Raw genomic sequence first — 21,857 nt, forward strand, 5'->3', positions numbered from 1 at the left:
ACCATAATATAATCATCCCCTCAAATCTTCACTCATTTTCATTAACAAACTAAGCTAACCAAGACTTTGCAAACCCGCTCTCTCTCTCCCCTTTGTTTTCATCCCCCCTTAACATAAAGTTATAATCAAACCCATTTCACTCGTAACGGGATGAACTAGAACAAACATTACTGTATCCTTAAAGCCGGTGTTCACCATCACTAGTCAGTCACCCATGGACCGAGGTTAAAACTGATGACAGTATGGGATGAACCCTGAACCAATCAGAGGACGGCTGAGTTTAGAACCGCCTCTATCATCCAGAGCTTGGGAGAGAACCTAGAGGAGAAGTCCTTTGAAGAGACCGAAGGCTCTGGAAGCTCTGGATTGGTCGGAGTTGAACCAGAGTATCCCCTACGTACGATGGACGAAGGGACTGCGGGGGTATACGACAATAATTGGGGAAACTAGACCAGAGAGAGAGAGCGGGAAAAAAGGCGCTACTTTGAAAGAAGCACGTGGATTCCGTTTCTTACAACCGACCAGAGAACATCTCAATCTTCGCTGCCGCGTTGTTGGTACAAGATAATTGAATCTTTTTACCCAAAAACTAACCAACGGTCAAAGTCGAGTGAGTACTCGCTTAGTTCATTGCGGAATGCAAGCGACGACGACGATGCTATCGTTTCCCTACTGTTCCCAATTTAATAACGGAGGACGTTCCTCTTCGGTAACCGGGTCACCTGTCGGTTCGCCGAGTCCACCGTTGACTTTATACGGTCATCCTTACGCGGATCACGGCGGCCGATACGGTTCGGCTTCACCGCCAACTTCGACTTCTTCGTTACCGTTGTGTTTAAAAACAAACTATCACAGCCACCAAAGAATGCCGAACGTTACCGCGTCATCTTTCCGTAAAACCACAAATGGTAAATCGTCTTTTACCATAGAAGCGATCTTGGGTTTGCAACAACACACTAGCGACGATGATGAAGATATAGAGGCTAATAATCACCGTGGACGAATTTCGTCCGCGACTAATTCGAGTCTACACTATCACCATCACCATCATGGGCACGCGGAGGATCAGTTATATTATAAAGGGGAGACTGGAGTCATGACAAGTACCGCGGCTTTGCATTCTCAGCACCCGACGTCATCACATCTGGGCTTGCTATCCGCAGCTTCGACCGCTTCCGGTACCGGTAGGGCAACCGGCAATTACTTCAACGGACATAATGGCGGAGGGGTTCTACATCACGGAGGACAATTGCAGTCTCACTCCTCTCGATTTCAACATAATCACCATCATCTTAGTCATCATCAAACTTCATCATCGACGTCCCTACACCATCATCACCATCACGTGCCTGTTGTTGATCCCTACATCTGCACAACCCAACAGTTGTCGCCTCCCTGTTTGTCACCCGACTCCACGCGAAAAGGTTAGTACTTGATTGCCTAACTTGGTTTAATTTAATTGAAATGACCCTAAAGAATGTTTATGTTGATTGAATATAAATTAAGAATTATACTAGGGGTCACGTATGCGTCACAATGTTCATGATTTTGTGACTATCCTTTGCAAAAGTAGGGAAACATTCATGCCTATATGAGAAAAATTCTAAAAATGCTGCATTTACACACTTAGTTTTCCGACAAGGAGGATTGTTACCATATACACCAGGAGGCCAGGCTATTTGGCGAACAAAATGCGGTACAAAGTAGTCTGGACTCCTGTGATAAATGGTATCAGTCCTCCTAGTCTTACAATTATGTATATGAGAGGTCACTCGAGGTTCTGTGGAGAAACTGGAGAAGTTACCCAGTTATTTTTTAAACTTATCGAAATTATCTTAACCAATTTTCTGGGATTATCTATGAATTAACAACATTTTCCTTTACTTAAAAAAATCCCTCATTAGAACAAAACATTCTCCTATAATTTCGTACTCGAATTTTCACGGTAACAATTTCAAAACCATCCCATTCTCATAATAAAAACCAAATTATCAATGGTCCAAATAATAAAAAAAAAATATTCTATAAATAGATCCCATAAATAAATCCAGTACAGATCACTCGAACCTAATACGTATTAATCCGTTACACTCATCCGTACATCCCAAACTATCATACCGTCCTTACAGAAAAAAGGGAGGGGGAGTGATACCATTAATTTGACCCCCGTATAACCTTTAACAGTACCCACTTGACACAACATAAAAGCCCGCGGGGTATGCCGTTGTTGAAAAGCTTGAATAGAATTGAACGAACAAAGAAAGCTAGCTGTCGACGGCTGTTTATCACAGACACCCCGAGCTGTACAGTTACCCAACAGACAATACAAGGGGAAGAAATATTTTGAATAAAAGCGAGAGCGTGTAATATTCTTTTTAATAATAACAAGAATGACTGCGCGGGAAGAAGATGCGAGGCACGAGCGAGAATCAGTTATAGCTTTTTATCTCTCGCGTTGAATGAAAATTGGGATGAATATCTGCTCTCCATCCTCCTGAACGCGGCAAACCCATCATCCTAGGCTAAGGGAGGACGTAGATTTGTGTCGGTGTTTGAATGTTTCTCTAGCGAGTTCAATTGGCCTTACTCATCATCCTATTATTCCGGCAGGATGGTGCGCATAGCTGCCGCCGAATCCTAGGAATTTTCATAGCAACCTTCGTTCTTGTGTGGGGATGGGGAATGAGAGATGCACCCGTTTTATTGTGTAATCCGTTTTATACAAGTTAGGGAGAGGGCTTACGCAGGGACTTCAGGAGATATTATATACACCAAAAACATAGCTAATTGATTAGGAAAACGGAGGGTTGGTCGCGTGTTATACTGAAGAGATGAGATGGGAGGGCTGGTGTTCTTGTTATACTGAAGAGATGAGATGATATGAGAGGGCTGGTACTTTATGTAATTTATTGGAGGTGATTTTAAAGGTTGGATAAAGGGTCTGTTTTACTATAGAAAATTCATTGTAACTGTACGTTTCTTTAGCTTGAATTAAGAGAATGAAGGTGTATGCATAGTTTTCAGACTAGGAGGATTCATACCATGTACACAAGGAGGCCAGGCTTCAGGTGTTACCCAAGGGGTTCAGACTCCTTGGTGGAGTCAAAAGCCTGGTCTCCTGGTGTAAATGGTATTAATCCTCCTAGTCTGAAAACAGTGTATTGCTATGCATTTTGACTTCAACCCTGAAGCCAGGGTGTTTCAAGAAGGGCATAGTAGACTGGTAGAACTTGTACACAATGGCACTTAGGGCAAAGTGTCATAGAAACTGTACTTAGGTTCCACTTCTGATAAGCGTTATTCTTTTAAATACTTAAATCTCATAATTTCTCTTCTAATCTAATTACAGATAAACCTTCGCCACTACGCCGTTCCTACCAATCCCAACACTCTCCTAACAACAGCGGGGCCGATTCCGACCAATCATCTTCCACAACGGGAAGCAGTGGTGGTCATTTACAAAACCGTTTGACCCCTAAAATCACATCAGGCAACAACAACAACACCAATGGGTCAACCGGTCAACATTCTCCTAGCATTAGCAGCGCCAAATCTAAACGAGTCCGAACAATTTTCACACCTGAACAATTAGAAAGGCTAGAGCGTGAATTTGAAAGACAACAGTACATGGTTGGACCCGAAAGACTGTACTTAGCGTCAGCTCTTCAACTGTCCGAAGCTCAAGTCAAAGTATGGTTTCAAAACAGAAGGATTAAGTGGAGAAAACAACATCTCGAGATGCAACAAGCTAGGCTGGCAAAGTTTAGAGGAGGTTCTGACAGCGAGGAGTCGCAAATGACAACCGAAGACGTCTTGCAAGACGTTTAATAATTGTAACTCACTGATTTCGTCAAAGGAGAACGAACCATACAATTTAAGGTTTTTTATGACCATTCTTCTTTACAAAAAAAAAAACAATTTGCTTTATTTAAATTATAAGTGGATTTTAAAGACATCCCCGTCCGAATCTAATTAATGTATAATTTTAATTTTTATTATTTTGAATTTTTTAAAGGTTCTAGTCACGAGGTATGCGTTAAAACTTGATTGTAAATAATTTATTAATTAACTAATTAAAATAGGCCAATTTTATCATGGAATAAAAAGCAAAAACACACGCGTTTTCGTTCGTAATAAATAAATAAATAAATTAAATATTAAAAATTGTCAAAAAAGAAAAAAGAAATGTAAATATTTTTGTGGAAATTCTCCTTTCGAAAAATGCCATGGCAGCAAAATTAAAAATTTGAATTTTTGTATAAAATTAAATATTCTTTCATTTCTTAATTAAGCTTATATAACGAGGAAAAGGGTAACCCGCGGCGAACGTAAACCTCAAAAATATTTTAAAACATAACTTCCCATTCAGAGAGAGACGAGAATTTTGGGTTCTCTAATTGGAACATCAAAGAGAAGTCGAGGATGATTATTAAAAGCCATTTTAAAATTACATTCCTAAATTCGTGTGGGAAGAGTTATTTGCAACCATGGAAGGGATATAAGATACCAGAGTTAAAAATGCTTTCCTAGCGCAGCTTCAAGGTTCATTTCAAGAATGCATGCAAGGGATCCCAGGTTTTATTTGCACGCGCAAATATATTATACAGTTTGGTCCGAAAGATGAACACTCGAGGGGCTAACAACTCTGGCACTGTTGTTCCTCCCCGGCAAAAGTGCAATAGGCATAGAGATAGATTATTCGAGTGGTAAAATTCGTCATATATAATGATTAGTCTAGCTCTTTCCACAATATCCGCCTAAATACGTTGAATAAATGGCTTTACACGATGATTCCTGACAGAGCAAGTCTCTAAAATGGTACACCAATTATGCCGAGTGACTAGCTCCTCGTAATATCAAAATGGAGTAAAAGTAATCTTTGTAAACTGCTCTTAAACGAGTAGAAAGAGGCACGATTTAAGTAATGTTCGAGATTTGTCATTTAAAGAAGCATGGGAGGACAGCATCATCTCCCTAAACAGGCCATTAGAAACCACAAAACATCTACAAAACCTTAGCGTTTAAGCCTATTTTGGGCCTTGGTCATCTATCTAAATATCCCGAGAGAATCCGTACGGATCAGTGATCAATCTTAAACCAAATCTCCTGAAATCGAAGTTTCTGACAAAAATAATAACGAATCACCATTTCGATTCGATAAATAGTCTCAAGGGTTCGATTCAAACACTAAAAGTTAAAAAGATAAAAAAAGAGAAAATCTTCGTGCAGTTTACTCATTCAATTTACCCCCAAAATGGACGATAATGATCCAATTTATTCTGTCAAAACTAAACGATTGGACGTCATCAGAAAAAGAAAGTATAACGTTTTTTTCATCCAGCACAGGAAGCTGAGCTGAATAGGACCTATTTTGTCATATCTCTTGGACATATTCCTTTTGTAATAACACAACAAAAGAAGCCCATTATGACCTAGAACTTTATTTAATAAAGTTTAAAAAAAAATAGCGACCTAAAGAAATACGTTCAAAACCGTATGTACTGTAGGCAATCATGAAAAGCGCTAAATCAAGAGAAATATGTCCGGTAATAACTTCAAACTGAAGTAGATTAACACGAAGTATAATAATCTCCTCATGATTATTCGACCGACTGATAATTATAGCTATACCCAAACCGCTTAACCTAGAAGGCTGAAATTTTGCAATGACGTTACTCATAAGTAGTAGGCGCCCACTAAGAAAGTTGTTTTCAATCCGCCGCCATCTTAAAAAGTGGCGTCCATAAATGTAAACAAAGTTTCTTTATGGAATAACGTTTTCAACAGATTTCAATAATATTTAGTATACTGGTTTCCTATATCCTATAGACACACTTTTGGGCTTCGATTTGCGGCCATCTTTTAAAATGGCGGCCCGAAAAGTAAAAACCTTTATGAATTAACGTTCGTGAATCTAGCGTTTCAACCGATTTCACTAATATTTAGTAAACTGGTTTCCTATATACTATAGATGGGCCTTAAGACTTTCGGGCTTCGATTTGTACTCCGCCATCTTTTAAAATGGCGGCAGAAAACTAATAAAAATGTCCGGACAACGCCGCGCTCCTTTGCAACTATAACTAACGCTGCATCTCCAAAACCACTTGATGTACGAAAGTACGAAGGCTGAAACATAAACTTCTAATCTTAATCTACTTCCGAATTGAGCTTAATAATAAATAAAAGGGGCGGATATTTAGTAACAACATTAAATAAAATTGCTTACATACAGACGTTAATAAATAAAGCAACCGTGGTTATTATAACCTCCCCTCCATATATGCCTCCATGCAAAGAAAAGAAAGAAAATAATTTTCTGAAATATAAAAATTCCCGGAAAAGAAGTAGGCCCATGGTGACCAATAAAAAAAGGGGATCGTCGACCATACTCAGCTGGAAAAACCAATATTATCATGGATAATGGATCCATAAAAGAGATAACTCAGCACTCATGGGCGTAAAAACAATATATTGAAGAGGAAACCAAAAGAAAGGGACAATCTTGAAAAGGAGAACGTCATGGAAAAGCCAAAAAGACCAAGACAAGAAATTCTCAGACCGCTCCTTACAGCTGAAAGACAAGAATCCCGAGCTATGATGACAAAGTAATATTCAACGTCGATATGAAGCTGTGTAATTTTTCCGTGAATATAGAGGGTCTTCCAAAAGCGTAAGTATAGGACAAAAGTACAGAGGGATGGTTCTGTGGGAAATCATGAGTTTTGAGTCGAAAATGTATAACTTCTACGACATTTTTTGCCCCAAAGGACACCGTTAACAAGTTAAGATTGTCCAGAGTATTTTACAGATGACCCCTTGATTAACATTAGCATTGTCTTTCTCAGTTTCTTAACAAAATTAAGGGGTACCCATTTTACAACATTCTCTACATAAATAACTGCAGATTCATCTACTCAAAAATTAAGATTGAAGAGGGAGAATAGCTTTATTCATTTTGGGACGTTTCAAATAGGGCTAGGCTATTATAATTTAATTTTGGTATTAAATCTCCATCTTCATTATTCATGTTGAAAATAAATAAATCACACACACCCTTCATTCTATCGCTATGGAATATATTGTTTATATAAGTATAACAAATATATATATATATATATACATCTCTCACAACAGGAGGATGTAGAAATAGCCATACGCCATATTAGGACCGCTTAGTCCTATTTTGAAGGGCCCTTCCTGCTTCCTTAATTCCCAAGGCGAATAAAGCCAAAAGCGTGGAAGAGAGATACCAAGTCCAAGAACTCAAATGGAAATTTGGACCAAAGCAATATTCACTGTATTCCATTCAACCCATCTGAACATACCCCTAGCAGATAGCAGGCAACACAGACAAAATTCGAGGCAGCAAAATGTTATTGTACGTTATATACTAAAAAGGGAAAAGCCGACATGTCAGGGGGATGAAGAGCGCGCGCCTATTGTGGGAGGAGTTGGGATCAGGGATCGGGAGAAGCTGGAAGATGCGAAAGAGAGAGAGAGAGGAAAGAGAAGAGGAGGCATAGGAAGACCCGCCCGAACGCCGCGGCCCCGTAATTGCATTCCTGTCATACCAACGTCGTGCGGCCAAACGGACAGTTTAGACAGAGAAGAGAAGCGAGAGCTAAACTAAAGATGCTGCATGCGATGAAGGGATTCGTTCCCCCCGAGGGGGGGGGAACGTATTACGATCCGATTCCTTCCTGCCTCCCTCCCTCCCTCTTACATTACGTCGCTTCAACCTTCCTATATTCCCTCCCTATATAAGATGTCTTTAAAGCTTTTATATAAGCTATACTGCAGCCATTGCATATATAGAATCGGTACTTCTCTCTTCTTTTTTTCTCTCGTCGTCATCTCCATCTTCCAGCCTCTTACAATCCCTCGCTCTTTCTCTACCCAGAGAGAGTGGGGAGTTTGTTCGCGGAGAAATTAGTAATAGAGGGAAAGTAGATTGAGACAATTATTGTTTTTTTATTTTTTGCCGTTATGTTCAAGCAGTTTTTAAGTAAATGGGAATTAACAATAGTGAATTGTTTAAGCTGCAGATTTGAAAAAATTAATAATTAGTGGGTTTTAAGGATGAATTACGTGATTGAGATGCAAAATTCCGTTTTATAGTGTTCATAATAAAATCGGGATTAGAAAAATAATTTTAAAAGTATGTTTCTGCTGCTTGATAAAGGTGCAATAATGTTCTTAAGATTGAAGACTTTTGAAGGCTTATCTGTGACTATTTCCTGGTTTTAGGGGACAATTAATTGTCCTAAACCACGTGTTCTTTGACACTTTTTCCAGTCAATTTGACCCAAAATAACAAACTCTTTAATTTCTATCAGACTTATCAAAAACACCCTGTATTTGGATGAAACCTCCCAAAAACATATAACAAAACAGTATTACAACTAAAAATCACAGACTTAACATTTCCTCTAAAAATCTTTAAACAATCTAATATAAACAATAGTTTCTACATTTTTTTTTGGGTCCCCTAAATTAATTTCTCCAAGGGGGATAGATTACCAGCGTAGGCTTTGGTCTTTATTCCAAACTTCCATCGTACACAAAAGTGGACTATTTTTTTTTCTTTACACGATGTAACCCCGAAAGGCCCTAAACGTAAATGCGACTTTTCTGCAAGCCTCCATTATTCCTTGATGGTTATAAATGGGGCTAGGATAAGAAGCCACGACCCGATAGCAAAAAAAAAAAAAAAAAAAAAAAAAAAAAAAAAAAAAAGCTGGATGAGCTGCTAAATTACGGTACAAACAGAGGATGATTTTCTTATTTGGGGTGCCTAGCGAAAGAATGAAGGTTTTTTTTTTATTTTTCAAAAACGTTTAGGGCAGGGTTAGCAGCACCAAAAGGGAGAAGATGGAATCAGGGAGTTGTAAAAAAGGAGTCCTATTCAACACCGAGTGAGATAAAGGAGGTTAAAATGGTTCTTTCTTGTCACGTGGGCTACAGTATCTATATTGAGGTACTATTTTGCGCCCTCATTCCAACACAAAAGGTACTATTTCTTAAAAAAAAAACCTCGCAATAATTGCGCAACTACAGCCAACATCGTTTTGTTTACTTATCAATATTGTCAAGAGAGGGCAGTTCGTAGTGCGAATTTGCGGGAACTCTGATCAGCGTGGCAAATAAGGCACAGGACCAGTTTAAAAATTGCCTGGACCAGTTTAAAAATTAAATCGGGACCACTAAGAAAATTAAAGGGTAAACAGAGTCCAAACATTAACTATTTTAATTACACACTTCTTTAGTTTAGCAAACGACGCGCCCTGGTCAATGGTCATGGACCAGTTTATTTATTCCAGCCAGGGGGGTTGCTGGCCCAATGTCCAGTTTTAAAAAAATCCTCATTTTCCACCCTGACTCTGATGACGCATGCCACGTGATAAACGATAACCAAGGTTTCATTTTCTCCCGTTGTGGGAGTTAAGTTCAAAAAGAGCGTAGAATTCATCTCCTTTTCAACTCATCCCTGATGGAATGAGATTATTTGACTTTTTTTTCTCTTGGTTCCTTGTTCGGGCCTTGGCCATTTAAAAAAAAAGAAGAAGAAAGGGTTTTCTATGAAGAAACGACTCATTACATGGGACAAAAGCACCCTTCATCTCAATTATCTTGATGTTTTAACAGCATCATGGGGGTAATAAAAATTTACTCGAGCTTTGGGTGAGACATATATATATATAAGCCCTTATTTTAATTTAATAAAAGTTATTTTGCAAGTGCCATCACGATTATATTAACAACTGAAATTCTTTAACGACATTTACATGACCTCGTTGGTTCCCCCTTGAAATACTTATTTGAAATATTTTAGCAATTAACAGCAGCTTTTTTTTACGGGGTTGTGTATATCAACGGACGGTCAAGAAAGAAGGTTGAGAAATTAAGCCATTAATTACGTCTCTCGACTTGCGCAGTTTTTTGATTGGATCCTATAATTTATGTTCAATATTTAATTGGATAAATTTTATTTTTATAATTACTGAAAATGGCTGATTTAAGTAAATGTTTTTAATTAATTTAGAGGGAATTGATTAGCAGTAGAATTAGTTAATTGGATTAAATTTTAAATGCAGAGTGTACGAAAACAGTGGTTTCTATTCTAAAGGGGGATTTTGAGTGGCAAATGTTCTATGACATTTTGTTCTAAGAAACAGAACATTTTCCACTCAAAATTGATTACCCATAGAACAATTAATTAACTGTACTTCGGTCCTACCACGTACCCTTTTAGAACACCCTGTACATGCAAAATAATAATACTGAACTTAAGTCAAGTGATTAGCCTCTAACTCTAATTGCTTTAATTAATTAATGAAAATACCCAAAGTGATTTTAACTCATGACAAATTAACGTCTAAAACTAATTCTACAGTTCCAATTCTGACCTATTTTATCTAGAATAACACTGATATATAAATTCCAAACACATCTTTCGTGTTTTATTGCATGAGACCTCTCTAATAAAATTTCAAATATTAACACGGCGTATCCCAGTCAATAAGAAGTATCGAAAAATAGACGCATTGATAACCTTATATTGGACATTTTTACAATTCAGGGTTGACCCTTGTAAAAATTCAGAAATATATATGGTATACAATTGCATAGGGGGCAATAATATATACGATCCTTGGTGTTTCTCATAGAAAACATTCAACATAGTTGGCTCGAATCAGTTAGAGGTCTTCATCTCTTAACACTTATATTGCTCAATTTACGACACACATTATACCCTATACACTTTACCTCAAAAGATTTTACAATTTTCCCACACTCCCCGAGAAAGAAGCCCGCGATGTTGCTTACCGATTATAACCAAAAATTCGAAACAAACTTAGAAAACCGCAGTTTTAAACGTTGTACATTTCTGCCTGCCCGGAACCCATATAGGGGAAAATCAAGGGGGTTAAAGAAAGAATGAAATCTCCACCTTGCGCTTCGAGTGACACAAAGGTTTTTAACTCCCACCCAACTTTGACCCCTGACCTATAGTGAAATTGATAATAGCCCTACGCATCTCTCTTCTCTCTTTTACAACCGGGTACCTCCTTTTTGCTTTTGCTAAAATATACGATCCTGTTGTAAAACGATTATCAAATCTCTCTTAGCGACAAAGATTCGAGTAGACGTTCATCATTCGATGTAAACAGACCCTTTCGGACAATCGGGGGTTAAATATAGAGTATGGTGTTTGACCACCTTGTTGTCATAAAACGAAACATTGATTGGTATATGGGCAAGAACAAAGACGTTAGATATGACCATATGTTCATAAGATATGTTCCATGAGTTTGTCACCAGTTACTTAGAGCTTGTCATCAGTTACTTAGAGCTTGTCACGAAGTGACGTAGGTGAAACATCATAGATTCTCGCAAAGCGACGCCTTGTGAGGCGCTGTCCAATGCTTAGTACAGACTAAATAGGAAGATGGACTGTAGTGAATTCTCGTGTCGTTCTCGAACTACCTCTCAGTAAGCCTCTAGCATTACGAAGTGTCATACTTATGGAACATAAACCAAGAGAAACCGAATTAACTAGTCTCTACTTCACTTTATAGGCTTCTAATTCCGCGTGTGTGCTCTCGGAGAGACAGTTATCGTCTGAAGGGTGGTCAAAAATTGGAAAAGCATTTGTTACAGATACAAGGAGAAGAAGAGGGAGCCAAATTTTGGTGGCGAAAGCCCCGAAAGCAAAGCCAGTAAGGTACCCATTGGTCCATGGTCTTTCCATGGGAGGTCTAGTAGCCCACCCGTGGTAAAAAAGATATCTTCCACGCATTGCGAATAAAATTGGCATGACCGCCAATTTGGACCCTTTTAAAAGACGACACAAACTTCTTTTTTGGATATATGCCGCCTTTTTTCTTTGCTAGAAGAAACCCTGTGGTATCCCTATAAATATTCCAGAGGGAATTTCAACCCTTAAAATGAATAGTGATCAAATAATAATGGAGGCAGTTTGACGTTCAATTAGTCGTAAGTGAAGACACCCCAACGCTGGTGAGCTTCAAAAGTATTTCATTTCGAATTAAACCTTGATACAATTCCCCCAGTTTTCCCAAAGAGCTTTCAAATCCGGAAGTTATCAATGACCAGGTATCAAAACGTTTAAGTAGTTGAATGGGATGAGGGGCATTGAAGGATAAGAGCTAGGACTTCAATGGTAGATGGTACTGATCCCCATGGGAAAATGTTTTAGGATTCTTGCTGACAAAGAAGATATACCCTGGTGTATTTGTCATAATAGGTACCACGTTTATGACAGTTGAGTTCCATAAAAGGGATGGTTCAACGCTTATTAGGCCATTAGCGACTTCGTTTTACTACGATTAGAGTACCTTTTCATTCTTTAAAAAGGTTCTTAAAGTGATGGGCCATTTTTTGCCCATTCATAAAAGGGGTTGTAAAAAGTTGGATTTCTTTAAAAACGACATCATCGTTTTTTCTCTCTTCCTTTTCGTGTCTTTCATACTTTAATGATTTATGATGTTCATTTTCTAGTTTTCTACCCTTTTTTTATTTTCTAATATTTATAGGTAGGCCTAGTAACCCCGCCCAAAACACAATGCTACTAATACTAAAGCATCTTTAGTACCATAGCTTTTAAAAATATGAAGCATTTTTCTTCAATATTTTCTGAAAAATATTCTATGGACTCTTAAATGAATCATGATGTGATGGTTTTTTGCCATTATAAGTTATGGTTATAGATATTGCCACCCGCAAACCAGTATATATCATAAAGTCATATGCTTTAAAAATATTGTCAAATATAAGACCATTAACAATTGGTCTTAGCAAGAGTTGGTCTTAGGTCAAACCGAAATACTTTTTAGTACGCCAAGGCTTAGCCTTCTATTATCATTCCCAAAAAAACTTTCATGTAGCAATATATCCCATTACCATTTTCAAATATTCATTCATACAACAAACAAATAAATAATCATTCATCGTTTCATTCAAACCTATTAAACGTTTTGGGCTCACCCAGCGGGTCACTTGTTGATAATTGAAGAAACAATAGTTGAATCCATGAAAAATGGGCCTTGCGATCCTCCATAATCATGGTGTGAATGGCGAAATGATGGGTAATGGCGTCCTACCACTGACCTTTTTAACCATGCAGTTCAATTGTTCAACTTTCAGGGAGAGTTTTTATTATAAAGTTCAGCTATTTTCAAGAGTGAAAATATTTCCGTATTATTAAAGCCGGTGTTGCAATTATTATATTTTCACATAATTATGCTAATTAAGTCCAATACTTTCAAGTATGTTCTTGAATAAAAATGGTTTTCAAGAGCTATCACTTTGCCGATTCGAGCAAGCGCCAAGCGGCCAAACGCAACTTCCAACTGACTGAGTACAAGGAGCACTAATTAAATTATTAAGCTCAACCTGGCTCAACGTACTCCGGCAGTTATGAATCATAACTTGTGATTTACAAAGTTGCGCTACAGTCCTATTGAGTTTTTTGACGTAATTTTACTAATAAAGTGTATTTCTAATGTGAATTTCATTCAAAATTAATGAAAATGATTATAAAACACATTTGAGAAACACAGACACGTGCATTTGACAGTTCATCCGGTTCATCATAAATCACTCAACTGGATGGCTCGTTCGGTACTGCCACCCAGGCTGGGAAATAAGGATATTTTTTAAACTAGTCCTTGGGACCAGTGACCCCTCTAGTCCCCGAAATAATTAACTGGTCTCCGGACTGGTCCCAGCCTTTGTTCTCCAATAGATTTGCAATTAATAAACTGGTCCCGAGGACCAGTAACCCCCACTTTTTGAATTAAAAAACTAGTCCAAGCAATTAATAAACTGGTTTTGGACCAGAGGAAGTGTGCTATTTCCCAGCCTGCTGCCACCTGTTACCGGCTATTGGAAGTTGGAACACGTTTTGACTGGGAAAAGGAAAATACGCGGGATTTATAAAATTAATCTTTTAACGAGGTTATGATCAGGATCTTCGCATCGAAAAGTAATTAATTTTTTATTAGGCCTACGTGAATAATATAATTTTATGTTAACCTTCTCTTAATAGTTTTCTTAGAAACCACGCAACTTCTGTATGTACAGGAATCTCAATTTTCAAAGCTTCGTAAAAGTAGAGGTGCCAGTCAAGTTTTATTGGCCGAAATTAAGAAAATGAGTTCAGCAGTAGCTAAACCAGATGCAAATCTCAAAGACGAAATACCTGATTTAACTACAAAAAGACCCATCGAAGTTGAATCACCCATAGAACCCAAGAAACAGAAACTCGACAACGATGAAGTAGCTACTGAAAATACTGTTAACGAAAATGTCAAAAAAGACCGCGTAAAACTGAGGAAAACCGCTTTACTCTTGGGATACTCTGGAAAAGGCTACTATGGAATGCAAAAGTAAGATTTCATATGAAATATTAATTACATATGAAAATCATATGAACTTGTTTTTGTTTGTTTATGAAAATCAGAAACCCTGGGGTTATAACCATCGAAGATGAGTTACTGGATGCTTTAGTAGCTGCGAAATTAATCCAACCAGAACACCGAACAACTCCTCAGGAGGTGGGCTTCCAAAGAGCGGCGAGAACAGACAAAGGAGTGTCGGCAGTTAGACAAGTTGTTTCTCTAAAAGTCCCTCAAAAGGATGATTACACGCAAGATGTAAAAATAATGAATGAAAATCTTCCACCGCAGATTAGAGTTTTCGGTATTTTTTAATATATTAATATTCCAGGTTAAATCTCATTAAATAGAAATTAATCATTAACATAGGGATTAAACGAACAACTAAGGGTTTTAACTCCAAAAATCAGTGTGATTACCGCACCTATTCTTACATGTGTCCATCATTTGCATTCGCTCCCGAGAGTGTTTCCAATCCGGATGAAACATATAGGATATCAGGTCCGAAAGAAATTAATTAATCCAATAAAAATATAAAGAAAAAAATACAAATTTCCCATTAAATAGATGAACAACTTAAAGCTGTCAACGATTTCCTAGCTAAATACAAAGGGACACATAATTACCATAATTTCACAGCTGGAAGGTGCGTGTTGTTCGAAAATTCTTTGAAAAACATCCGTTAACCTCTTAAATTTCTTAGGAAATCCACTGACGCCAGTTGTAATCGTTATATGGTTACTTGCGAATGCAACCCGCCTTTCATTCGAGATGGACTTGAATTTGTTCGCTTGACCTTTAAAGGACAGAGCTTCATGTTGCATCAAATTCGAAAAATGACTGGATTATGCATTGCAGTCATGAGAGGAGTTGCACCGATGGAAACCCTGGCCAAAGCCTGGGCTTCTGAAAGAGTTAAACAAACAATATTGTTAATGAAGTAATTAAGAACCGCTCTAATTGGGATTACCTTTCACAGGTTGATATTCCAATTGCTCCTGGTTTAGGTTTAATGTTAGAGTTTGTTCACTATCATTCCTACGATAAACATTACGGAGGTGATGGATTCCATGAGAAGTTAGACTGGATGGAATGCGAAGTTAGTTAGTTCATTTATTGTGCGCGTAGATTTTTCCTCCATAACCTAAACGAGAGATAATTTCATTTTAATTAGGATGAAATTAATAAATTTTCATCCGAATTCATCATTCCTTCCATTGTCAAAGAAGAGAAAGAAACAAAATCGTATCCTTTTTTTTTTTTTAATTTCTTTTCAGGATCGATATTGGTTTAATTTAATCCTTAATTAGTTGATTAGAATGTTAACCTGGATGGAAATGTTACCGTTACATTCGTACGACGTTAATAGGGAAGAAGGAGAAAATTCTAAATTAGAAAACGTCATTAAAAAAGACGAGGAATCTGTAAAAACTGCGCTTGAGGAGGATGCGAAATCAGTTAACGATGCTATGAAAGAAGATGAAGATACTGTAAAAATCGCGACGGTTCAGGATGAAACCAAATCAGTAAACGAAGATGCTGCGATACAATGATGGAAATTTTTTATAGTCATGTAAAATGCAATTTGGTACCAATAAAGTGTGTTTGTTGGTAGTTTTGAATGTTGTGTCTTATTTCAAACATAAAAATCAGTAAGCAAGTGTAAGGAGAGTCAAAGTGGAAAGATAACTATAACGGTACAGCCCAGTATCTCTCTCACGCGCACCTACCTCGGCGCACATACGATAAGCCGGACATCACGTGATCCGTTAAGAATATTGGCTGTGAATAGATTTTTTCCCTCTCTCTCTGAGCGTGTGCGGTACTCTGATACCTGGTTCTCCTTCTCATACGTGTTCACTGCTCAAAATGGAAGTGTGTAGGGTCTATATTTCAAACATAACTTTTCTGCATACTCAAAATCAGTAAGCAAGTGTAAGGAGCGTCAAAGTGGAAAGGTAACTATAACGGCACAGCCCAGTATCTCTCTCACGCGCACCTACCTCGGCGCACATACAATAAGCCAGGCATCACGTGATCCGTCAAGAATATTGGCCGTGAACAGATTTTTTCCCTCTCTGTTGCGCGATTGCGCGTGTGCGGTACTCTTATATCCGATTCTCCTTCACATTATGTGGTCACTGCTCAAAATGGAAGTGTGTAGGGTCTATTAAGAATAAATAATAGCTTGACTCAAAACCCCCAGAATAAAATGTGCTAAATTTATTTTTTTTTCGTATTTTCTTATCACTGCCACCGAGCAATGCGGAAAAAATTTTCTTTCTTTTCACACAAAAATGACATGAATTTTTCTTTTTAAATGAAGTTTTCAAATTTTTTTTTCCATTTTTTTTTTTCAAATTTTTTGTTTTTAAACATGACAACAGGGACATGCTACTTGTAATTATTTGTTTGTTTTCAACCACTAAAATTTTTTTCGTATTTTTTTTTTCATCATCAATATACCAGCTAAAAAAAGCCCCCCCAATTTTTATAGGCCTTTTTTTTCTTTTTAATGTTGTTATATTGTTTAATTGTTAATTTATTTTTAATTTTCCTTTTTAGATGAGGTCATATTTAATGATTTTAGGCAATTACTTTTTTGCCATTATTTCTCTTACTTTGTTTTAAACTTAATTAACAGGTAACTTAATCCGTTTTATTTTTAAGGCCTGAGCATTTTTTTTTTTAAATTGGTTTTCGGGGGAGAGAACGGAGAAATAAATTTTAGGGTTTTCTAAATAATTTTAATTAAAAAAAAAAGAAATTATTTATTTCGTAGGGTTTATTAGGGATAGAGTAAAAAGGGATTTCAAAGCAGAAACGACAAAAAAAAAAAAATTAATCACATTCATACAAAGTGTGTAAAATGAAAATAAACCGATGCAGCGCGATATAAATTTCTTTTTCATTTTTTAAAAAATAAAAAAGAATACGATTGTTATGAAAAAAAAATCATGTTTCGATCAATATTTTCTCCATTCCGTTCCGTTACGTAATAACAACTTCCTCAAATGTTACACGATGAAATTAAACTCGGGAGAAAAATATATATGGTTAACCTTATATTAAAATTATTCAATTTGAATAATTTTATCATTTTTTTTCTCGCCATACAAATTAATTAATAATTAAAAATTGTTCATTTATTTCCTCCCCATTTAAAAAAATTTGAACTTTGACTTAAAAAAAGGGATATTATTTTCACGGTTTGTTTATTTATTTATTTTTTTTTTTTTGGGAAGCTCATTGTTAATCCTAACCTTTCAAAAGTTCTTATACATTTTGTGGCTCTTAAAAATATATTAACGAGTACGACAACCGCGCGTTAACGTTAATATTGATGTTTCAGGTTTCAATTTATGTTTCAATCTCAAAAATGATTAAAAAGTTCCGTTTGTTCAAATCAATGACCATTCATCCAATTTTTTTTCTCAAAAAACTGACAGCAAATAATAATTGGTTTGCTACGTAAACAAACTCAATTCACTGTTACTAACGCAAAAAATGTAATTTAAAATTCAGGATGAATGATTATGGAATGATTCTATCACGAAGATATGTGGATTTTACTTAGTTTTTTTACGCCTATTTGTTAACGGGTTTTCATCAATGTTTAAAAAATAAAGTTATAATCTAAAGTGTTTAGAATTATAAGAAGCAAAGTTCTACTCTATTTACTATTTATTGTTTGGTTGTTTGTTTATAAAAAAACATCCATAATCAAACGAGTGGTGATTAAATTAAATTCAACCTAATTTATACAAAGGAATGAAATTGGGAAGGATATTTATTATACGCTACTTTTAGGCCAATTTTTACTAAAAAGAAACCACAAGTTACGTTTTCTTCTTCGATACTTTAGCTAAACTTTAAACTACGATCATTATCATCCCGTTCTTTCTGTGTGTTAGTAATTGGGCATGTTAGTTGTTTCCATGTTTTTTCGGTCAGCCATCCAATGTTTCTATGAAATTGCATCGCAAAAATTTCCACGTGTATTTTGGAGGGAACTCTTTAAAAAACACCAGCGAAATTTTCTAATCAAAGTAAATAAAATAGACCAACGTAGAACTTTTACTTCTATAAAACGAAGCGGAGAAAAACAGAATAGGAATCCACACTAAACTAAACAAACTGAATAATACCGTGTCATTTCTTTTGACATTTTTTTTTCTCAGTTTTGTTAATCCAAATTTCCTGCCTGACAATTAAATTTTCATCGTTCGAAAGTGTATTACACTTTCGTGTTTTTTACATCGTTTTTGTAATGCTAAGTTATTTTTAGCGAAGAAAAAGTTCATCACCCTTTTGCGTAGTTAATTGAATTGCTAAAGTGGCGTGTAACAATAGTGTTTCTAATAGTTCCGCTACATCAATTCTACTAACGCCGCTACCTTCAGCGATTTTCTCAAATAATTATTTTTCAAATCGCGGTGGTTTTCAGAAAGAACGAAAAAAACGTTTCAACACATTCCCAAATCGTTCATAAAAATAAACACTTAGTGGAAGTTTTGTTTTGTTTTGTTTAATAATGTATGTATGTTTCTTTTGTTTGTTAGTTAGTTTTTTATCCGATAGCAGGAGGGATTATCCATGAGAGGGAGGACGTTTGTTTTTTTCTTTGTATTTATATAAATGTTTTTCAATCTTTACGTTGAGACGCTGTTTAACTTTAAATCATATAAGAAAAGTCTGCATTATTTTCCTTAAATCAGGAAAAAACCAAAATGTAACGTAACATAATGACGTACGCAAACAACAAAACCTTTTTCTAAGTTTTGAAAGTCTTTTAAAATTAATACTTATCGCAAGAAACACACGCGCACATCATTCTCGGTCCGTTATATACTTCCGTTTTGTTAATTATTTGATTTCCCGTTTATATTCCCCGTTTTCAAATGGAAATTAAATGGCTGGCAGCTTAGCCAACTGATATTTGAAAAGGTGACGACGAGGGAATCCGGTCAAACTTACGCGACAATGATGAATGAAAAAAAAAAAAAAAAAAAAAAAAAAATATTTCAGAAATTCGTAAAAATTAAACCCTACTACGCATGAAAAAAAAAAAATATGATGGCACAATTAAAAATAAAATTAATAAACATCTGCCAACATTACGATTGGTTGAAAAAAATCTGACTGCCGAAAACATTCATACACAGTCCCTTTTTACTCAAAAAACAAAAAAAAAAAAAAAATATATATTTGGACGAAGAAAAATTAATAGTTTTCTAACAAAAACATTCTATTGAATTTCGAAGTGAACTAAACTTAACCGCAAAAGTTTCTCATATATTTCGGTATAAATGTATTGGGGTAATTTTTCAATCATTTTTCTTCAATGTGTGTGAACATCATTATCATTCTGGAGTTTTGTTTTTTTTCTTTTTAATGTACAAAAAATTTTTGATTTAAAATTCTTTTGGTGAAATGAACTGATAAAGAACTCAACTTAAAAATATGAATATTAAAAAAAAAAAAAAAAAAGGTAACTGAACGTATGGGGTTTGAAAAACTTAGGTTCAAGGGGGAAGTGGGAGTCTTCAGAGGGTTTTATTTCTCATTGATGAATTTTTTACGTTTAGGAGACGAAGAGGTAGAAGATAGTTCACTTTGACGGCGCGATCAATGCACTTCCGAACTTTCGGGTTTAGGCTGCAAATGATTGGGAGTGTCCTGTAGAGTAGAGTGGGGTTGCGACCCGTGAGGTGGAGGGGGAGGCGGTGGGCCGATGGAGGAAGGAGGCGTGGGTAAGGGCTCTAACGTGGTCGAGTGGGGAACGCCCATTGGATTGTAGTTGTAACCACCGCCTCCAGCCCCGTTGATACTTTCTCCGTAGGCCCCGCCCGCGCCCACCACTCCGCCCAACGCCCCTCCAGCGCCCGACGCGCCTCCTACAAAGTACTCCTTGTTCACGCAATTTCGAAGAGAGTCGGGGATGCGCCCCACGATGGCTCGTCTAATTTCCGTGGCCGCCATTTCCCTGAGCTCCGTGCAACTGGCGTCGCTGTACCAGGCAGCGTGTGGCGTGCAAATAAGGTTCGGAGCGTCTTTTAAAGGACCTAACAGTGTAAGAATTAATCCAATTTAAACAAATAATAAGCTTATTCACAGTGTATAGTTTTCATATAGGGATGGACAAAACGCTTTTAAGAAAGTACCGTCTATATATAAATCACTCAGTTCATTGAGAACAACTTAAAAATAATCGCGATTAAGGAAGTAGACCGCTAGAATTCATCCATCCCTATTTCGTATTACTGTGAACTCACCGTTATTGTTACCAGATAGAGCATTGAAGGGTTCATTTTCGTGAACGTCCAGCGCGGCTGACCTAATTCGGCCATCCTTAAGAGCGGCAGCCAGGGCGTTTTCGTCTACTAATCCTCCTCGCGCCGTATTGACCAAGAAAGCTCCTACAGTAAGAGTGAAAGGTTTTTCTAAGAGTCTTTAACCATCCTTTTAGGGTCAGCCTAGGAAGAAGAAGTATGACCGCAATATAGGTACCTGGTCTCATTTGTTTAATGGTGTACTCGTTTATGAGGTGGTGGTTATGTTCGTTTAGAGTGCAATGCAGCGAGACGCAATCGCTTTGGAAGAGCAGATCCTGGAGAGTGTAAACCCGAGTTAAACCCAGTGACTTTTCAATACCGTCAGGAAGGTAAGGGTCGTAGAAGATAACGTTGAAACCGAAGGCTTTCGCTCGAAGAGCGACGGCCGTTCCTATTCGGCCTTTAAAAAAAATGGAAACAAGTAAAAGACGTTAACACCCAAGAATAATATTTTTGTTCCAAGGCACACAATGAGACAATTACCTAGTCCTACAATTCCAAGCGTATCTCCTCTGATTCTCGCACAACCCTGAGCCGCATCCCGAACTTGTTCAGGGCCTTGAAATTTCTTTCCATCCCTGACCATATTAGCTAACCAATACGTCCGCCGATATAAATTTAAGATGAGGCACAGCGTTGTGTCGGCAACTTCTTCAACACCATAGCCCGGAACATTGCATACTGCAATACCTAAAATTCGATAAAAGAAAAGGCTAGGATGTTAATACTAGACTAAGAGATCTATATCCTCGGAATCTATGTAGAAGGGGCAACTGACCAACTTCTCCAGCGGCTTTAATGTCAATATTGTCTACGCCGGATCCAATACGAACAATTATCCTTAAAGTTTTGAACTTTTCCAGATCTTCTTTCGTCAAAGTTATCGTGTGCCACATAAGAGCACCCACGGCTTCGTTTAAAACTTTTTCGTGAATTTCTTGAGTTGACTGCGCGTCGCAAAACGCTACCGTGGCTACGTCTTTCAGGATGGGCATTTCCACGGAACAGTCCCGCCCATCCAGAAGCGCAACCAAGGGACGCGTGTGCAGAGGGCCATTGGCAATGGGCCCTCCTCTCGCCCCGACTATAAAGTAGGAAAGAA

At 37.1% G+C, this 21,857-nt stretch overlaps 3 protein-coding genes across 4 annotated transcripts in view; 2 read left to right on the top strand and 1 right to left on the bottom strand.

The window, feature by feature from the left end:
• Positions 1-324: 324 nt before the first annotated feature.
• On the top strand, positions 325-4,269 carry LOC149717496 (uncharacterized). Its single transcript, XM_089838908.1, has 2 exons — positions 325-1,424; positions 3,350-4,269. The coding sequence occupies exons 1-2, from the start codon at positions 638-640 to the stop codon at positions 3,826-3,828; spliced, it is 1,266 nt and encodes a 421-aa protein (XP_089695034.1). The 5' UTR covers positions 325-637; the 3' UTR covers positions 3,829-4,269.
• Positions 4,270-13,886: 9,617 nt separating this feature from the next.
• On the top strand, positions 13,887-16,042 carry LOC149717497 (pseudouridylate synthase 1 homolog). The gene is made up of 9 exons (XM_089838900.1): positions 13,887-14,008; positions 14,072-14,411; positions 14,486-14,724; positions 14,790-14,921; positions 14,988-15,066; positions 15,124-15,334; positions 15,400-15,519; positions 15,595-15,665; positions 15,739-16,042. The coding sequence occupies exons 1-9, from the start codon at positions 13,984-13,986 to the stop codon at positions 15,971-15,973; spliced, it is 1,452 nt and encodes a 483-aa protein (XP_089695026.1). The 5' UTR covers positions 13,887-13,983; the 3' UTR covers positions 15,974-16,042.
• A 579-nt stretch (positions 16,043-16,621) lies between these two features.
• The window catches only part of CtBP (C-terminal binding protein), a 42,055-nt gene continuing 36,819 nt past the window's right edge, over positions 16,622-21,857 (bottom strand). The window contains exons 4-8 of one of the 2 annotated variants that reach the window (XM_089838904.1): positions 21,534-21,839; positions 21,239-21,445; positions 20,931-21,155; positions 20,708-20,839; positions 16,622-20,473 (exon numbers count right to left, since the gene is read on the bottom strand). In XM_089838904.1, coding sequence (XP_089695030.1) covers positions 20,049-20,473; positions 20,708-20,839; positions 20,931-21,155; positions 21,239-21,445; positions 21,534-21,839 — 1,295 coding nt within the window. In that variant the 3' untranslated portion in view covers positions 16,622-20,048. Of the gene's footprint in view, positions 20,486-20,695; positions 20,840-20,930; positions 21,156-21,238; positions 21,446-21,533; positions 21,840-21,857 lie in introns of both variants that reach the window. The other variant, XM_089838903.1, reaches the window with a different exon arrangement.

This window comes from Phalangium opilio, unplaced genomic scaffold (genome assembly GCF_054372755.1).
Source record: "Phalangium opilio isolate 3A_F unplaced genomic scaffold, DU_Popi_V2 ptg000003l_1, whole genome shotgun sequence".
Taxonomy (NCBI): Eukaryota; Metazoa; Arthropoda; class Arachnida; order Opiliones; family Phalangiidae; genus Phalangium; species Phalangium opilio.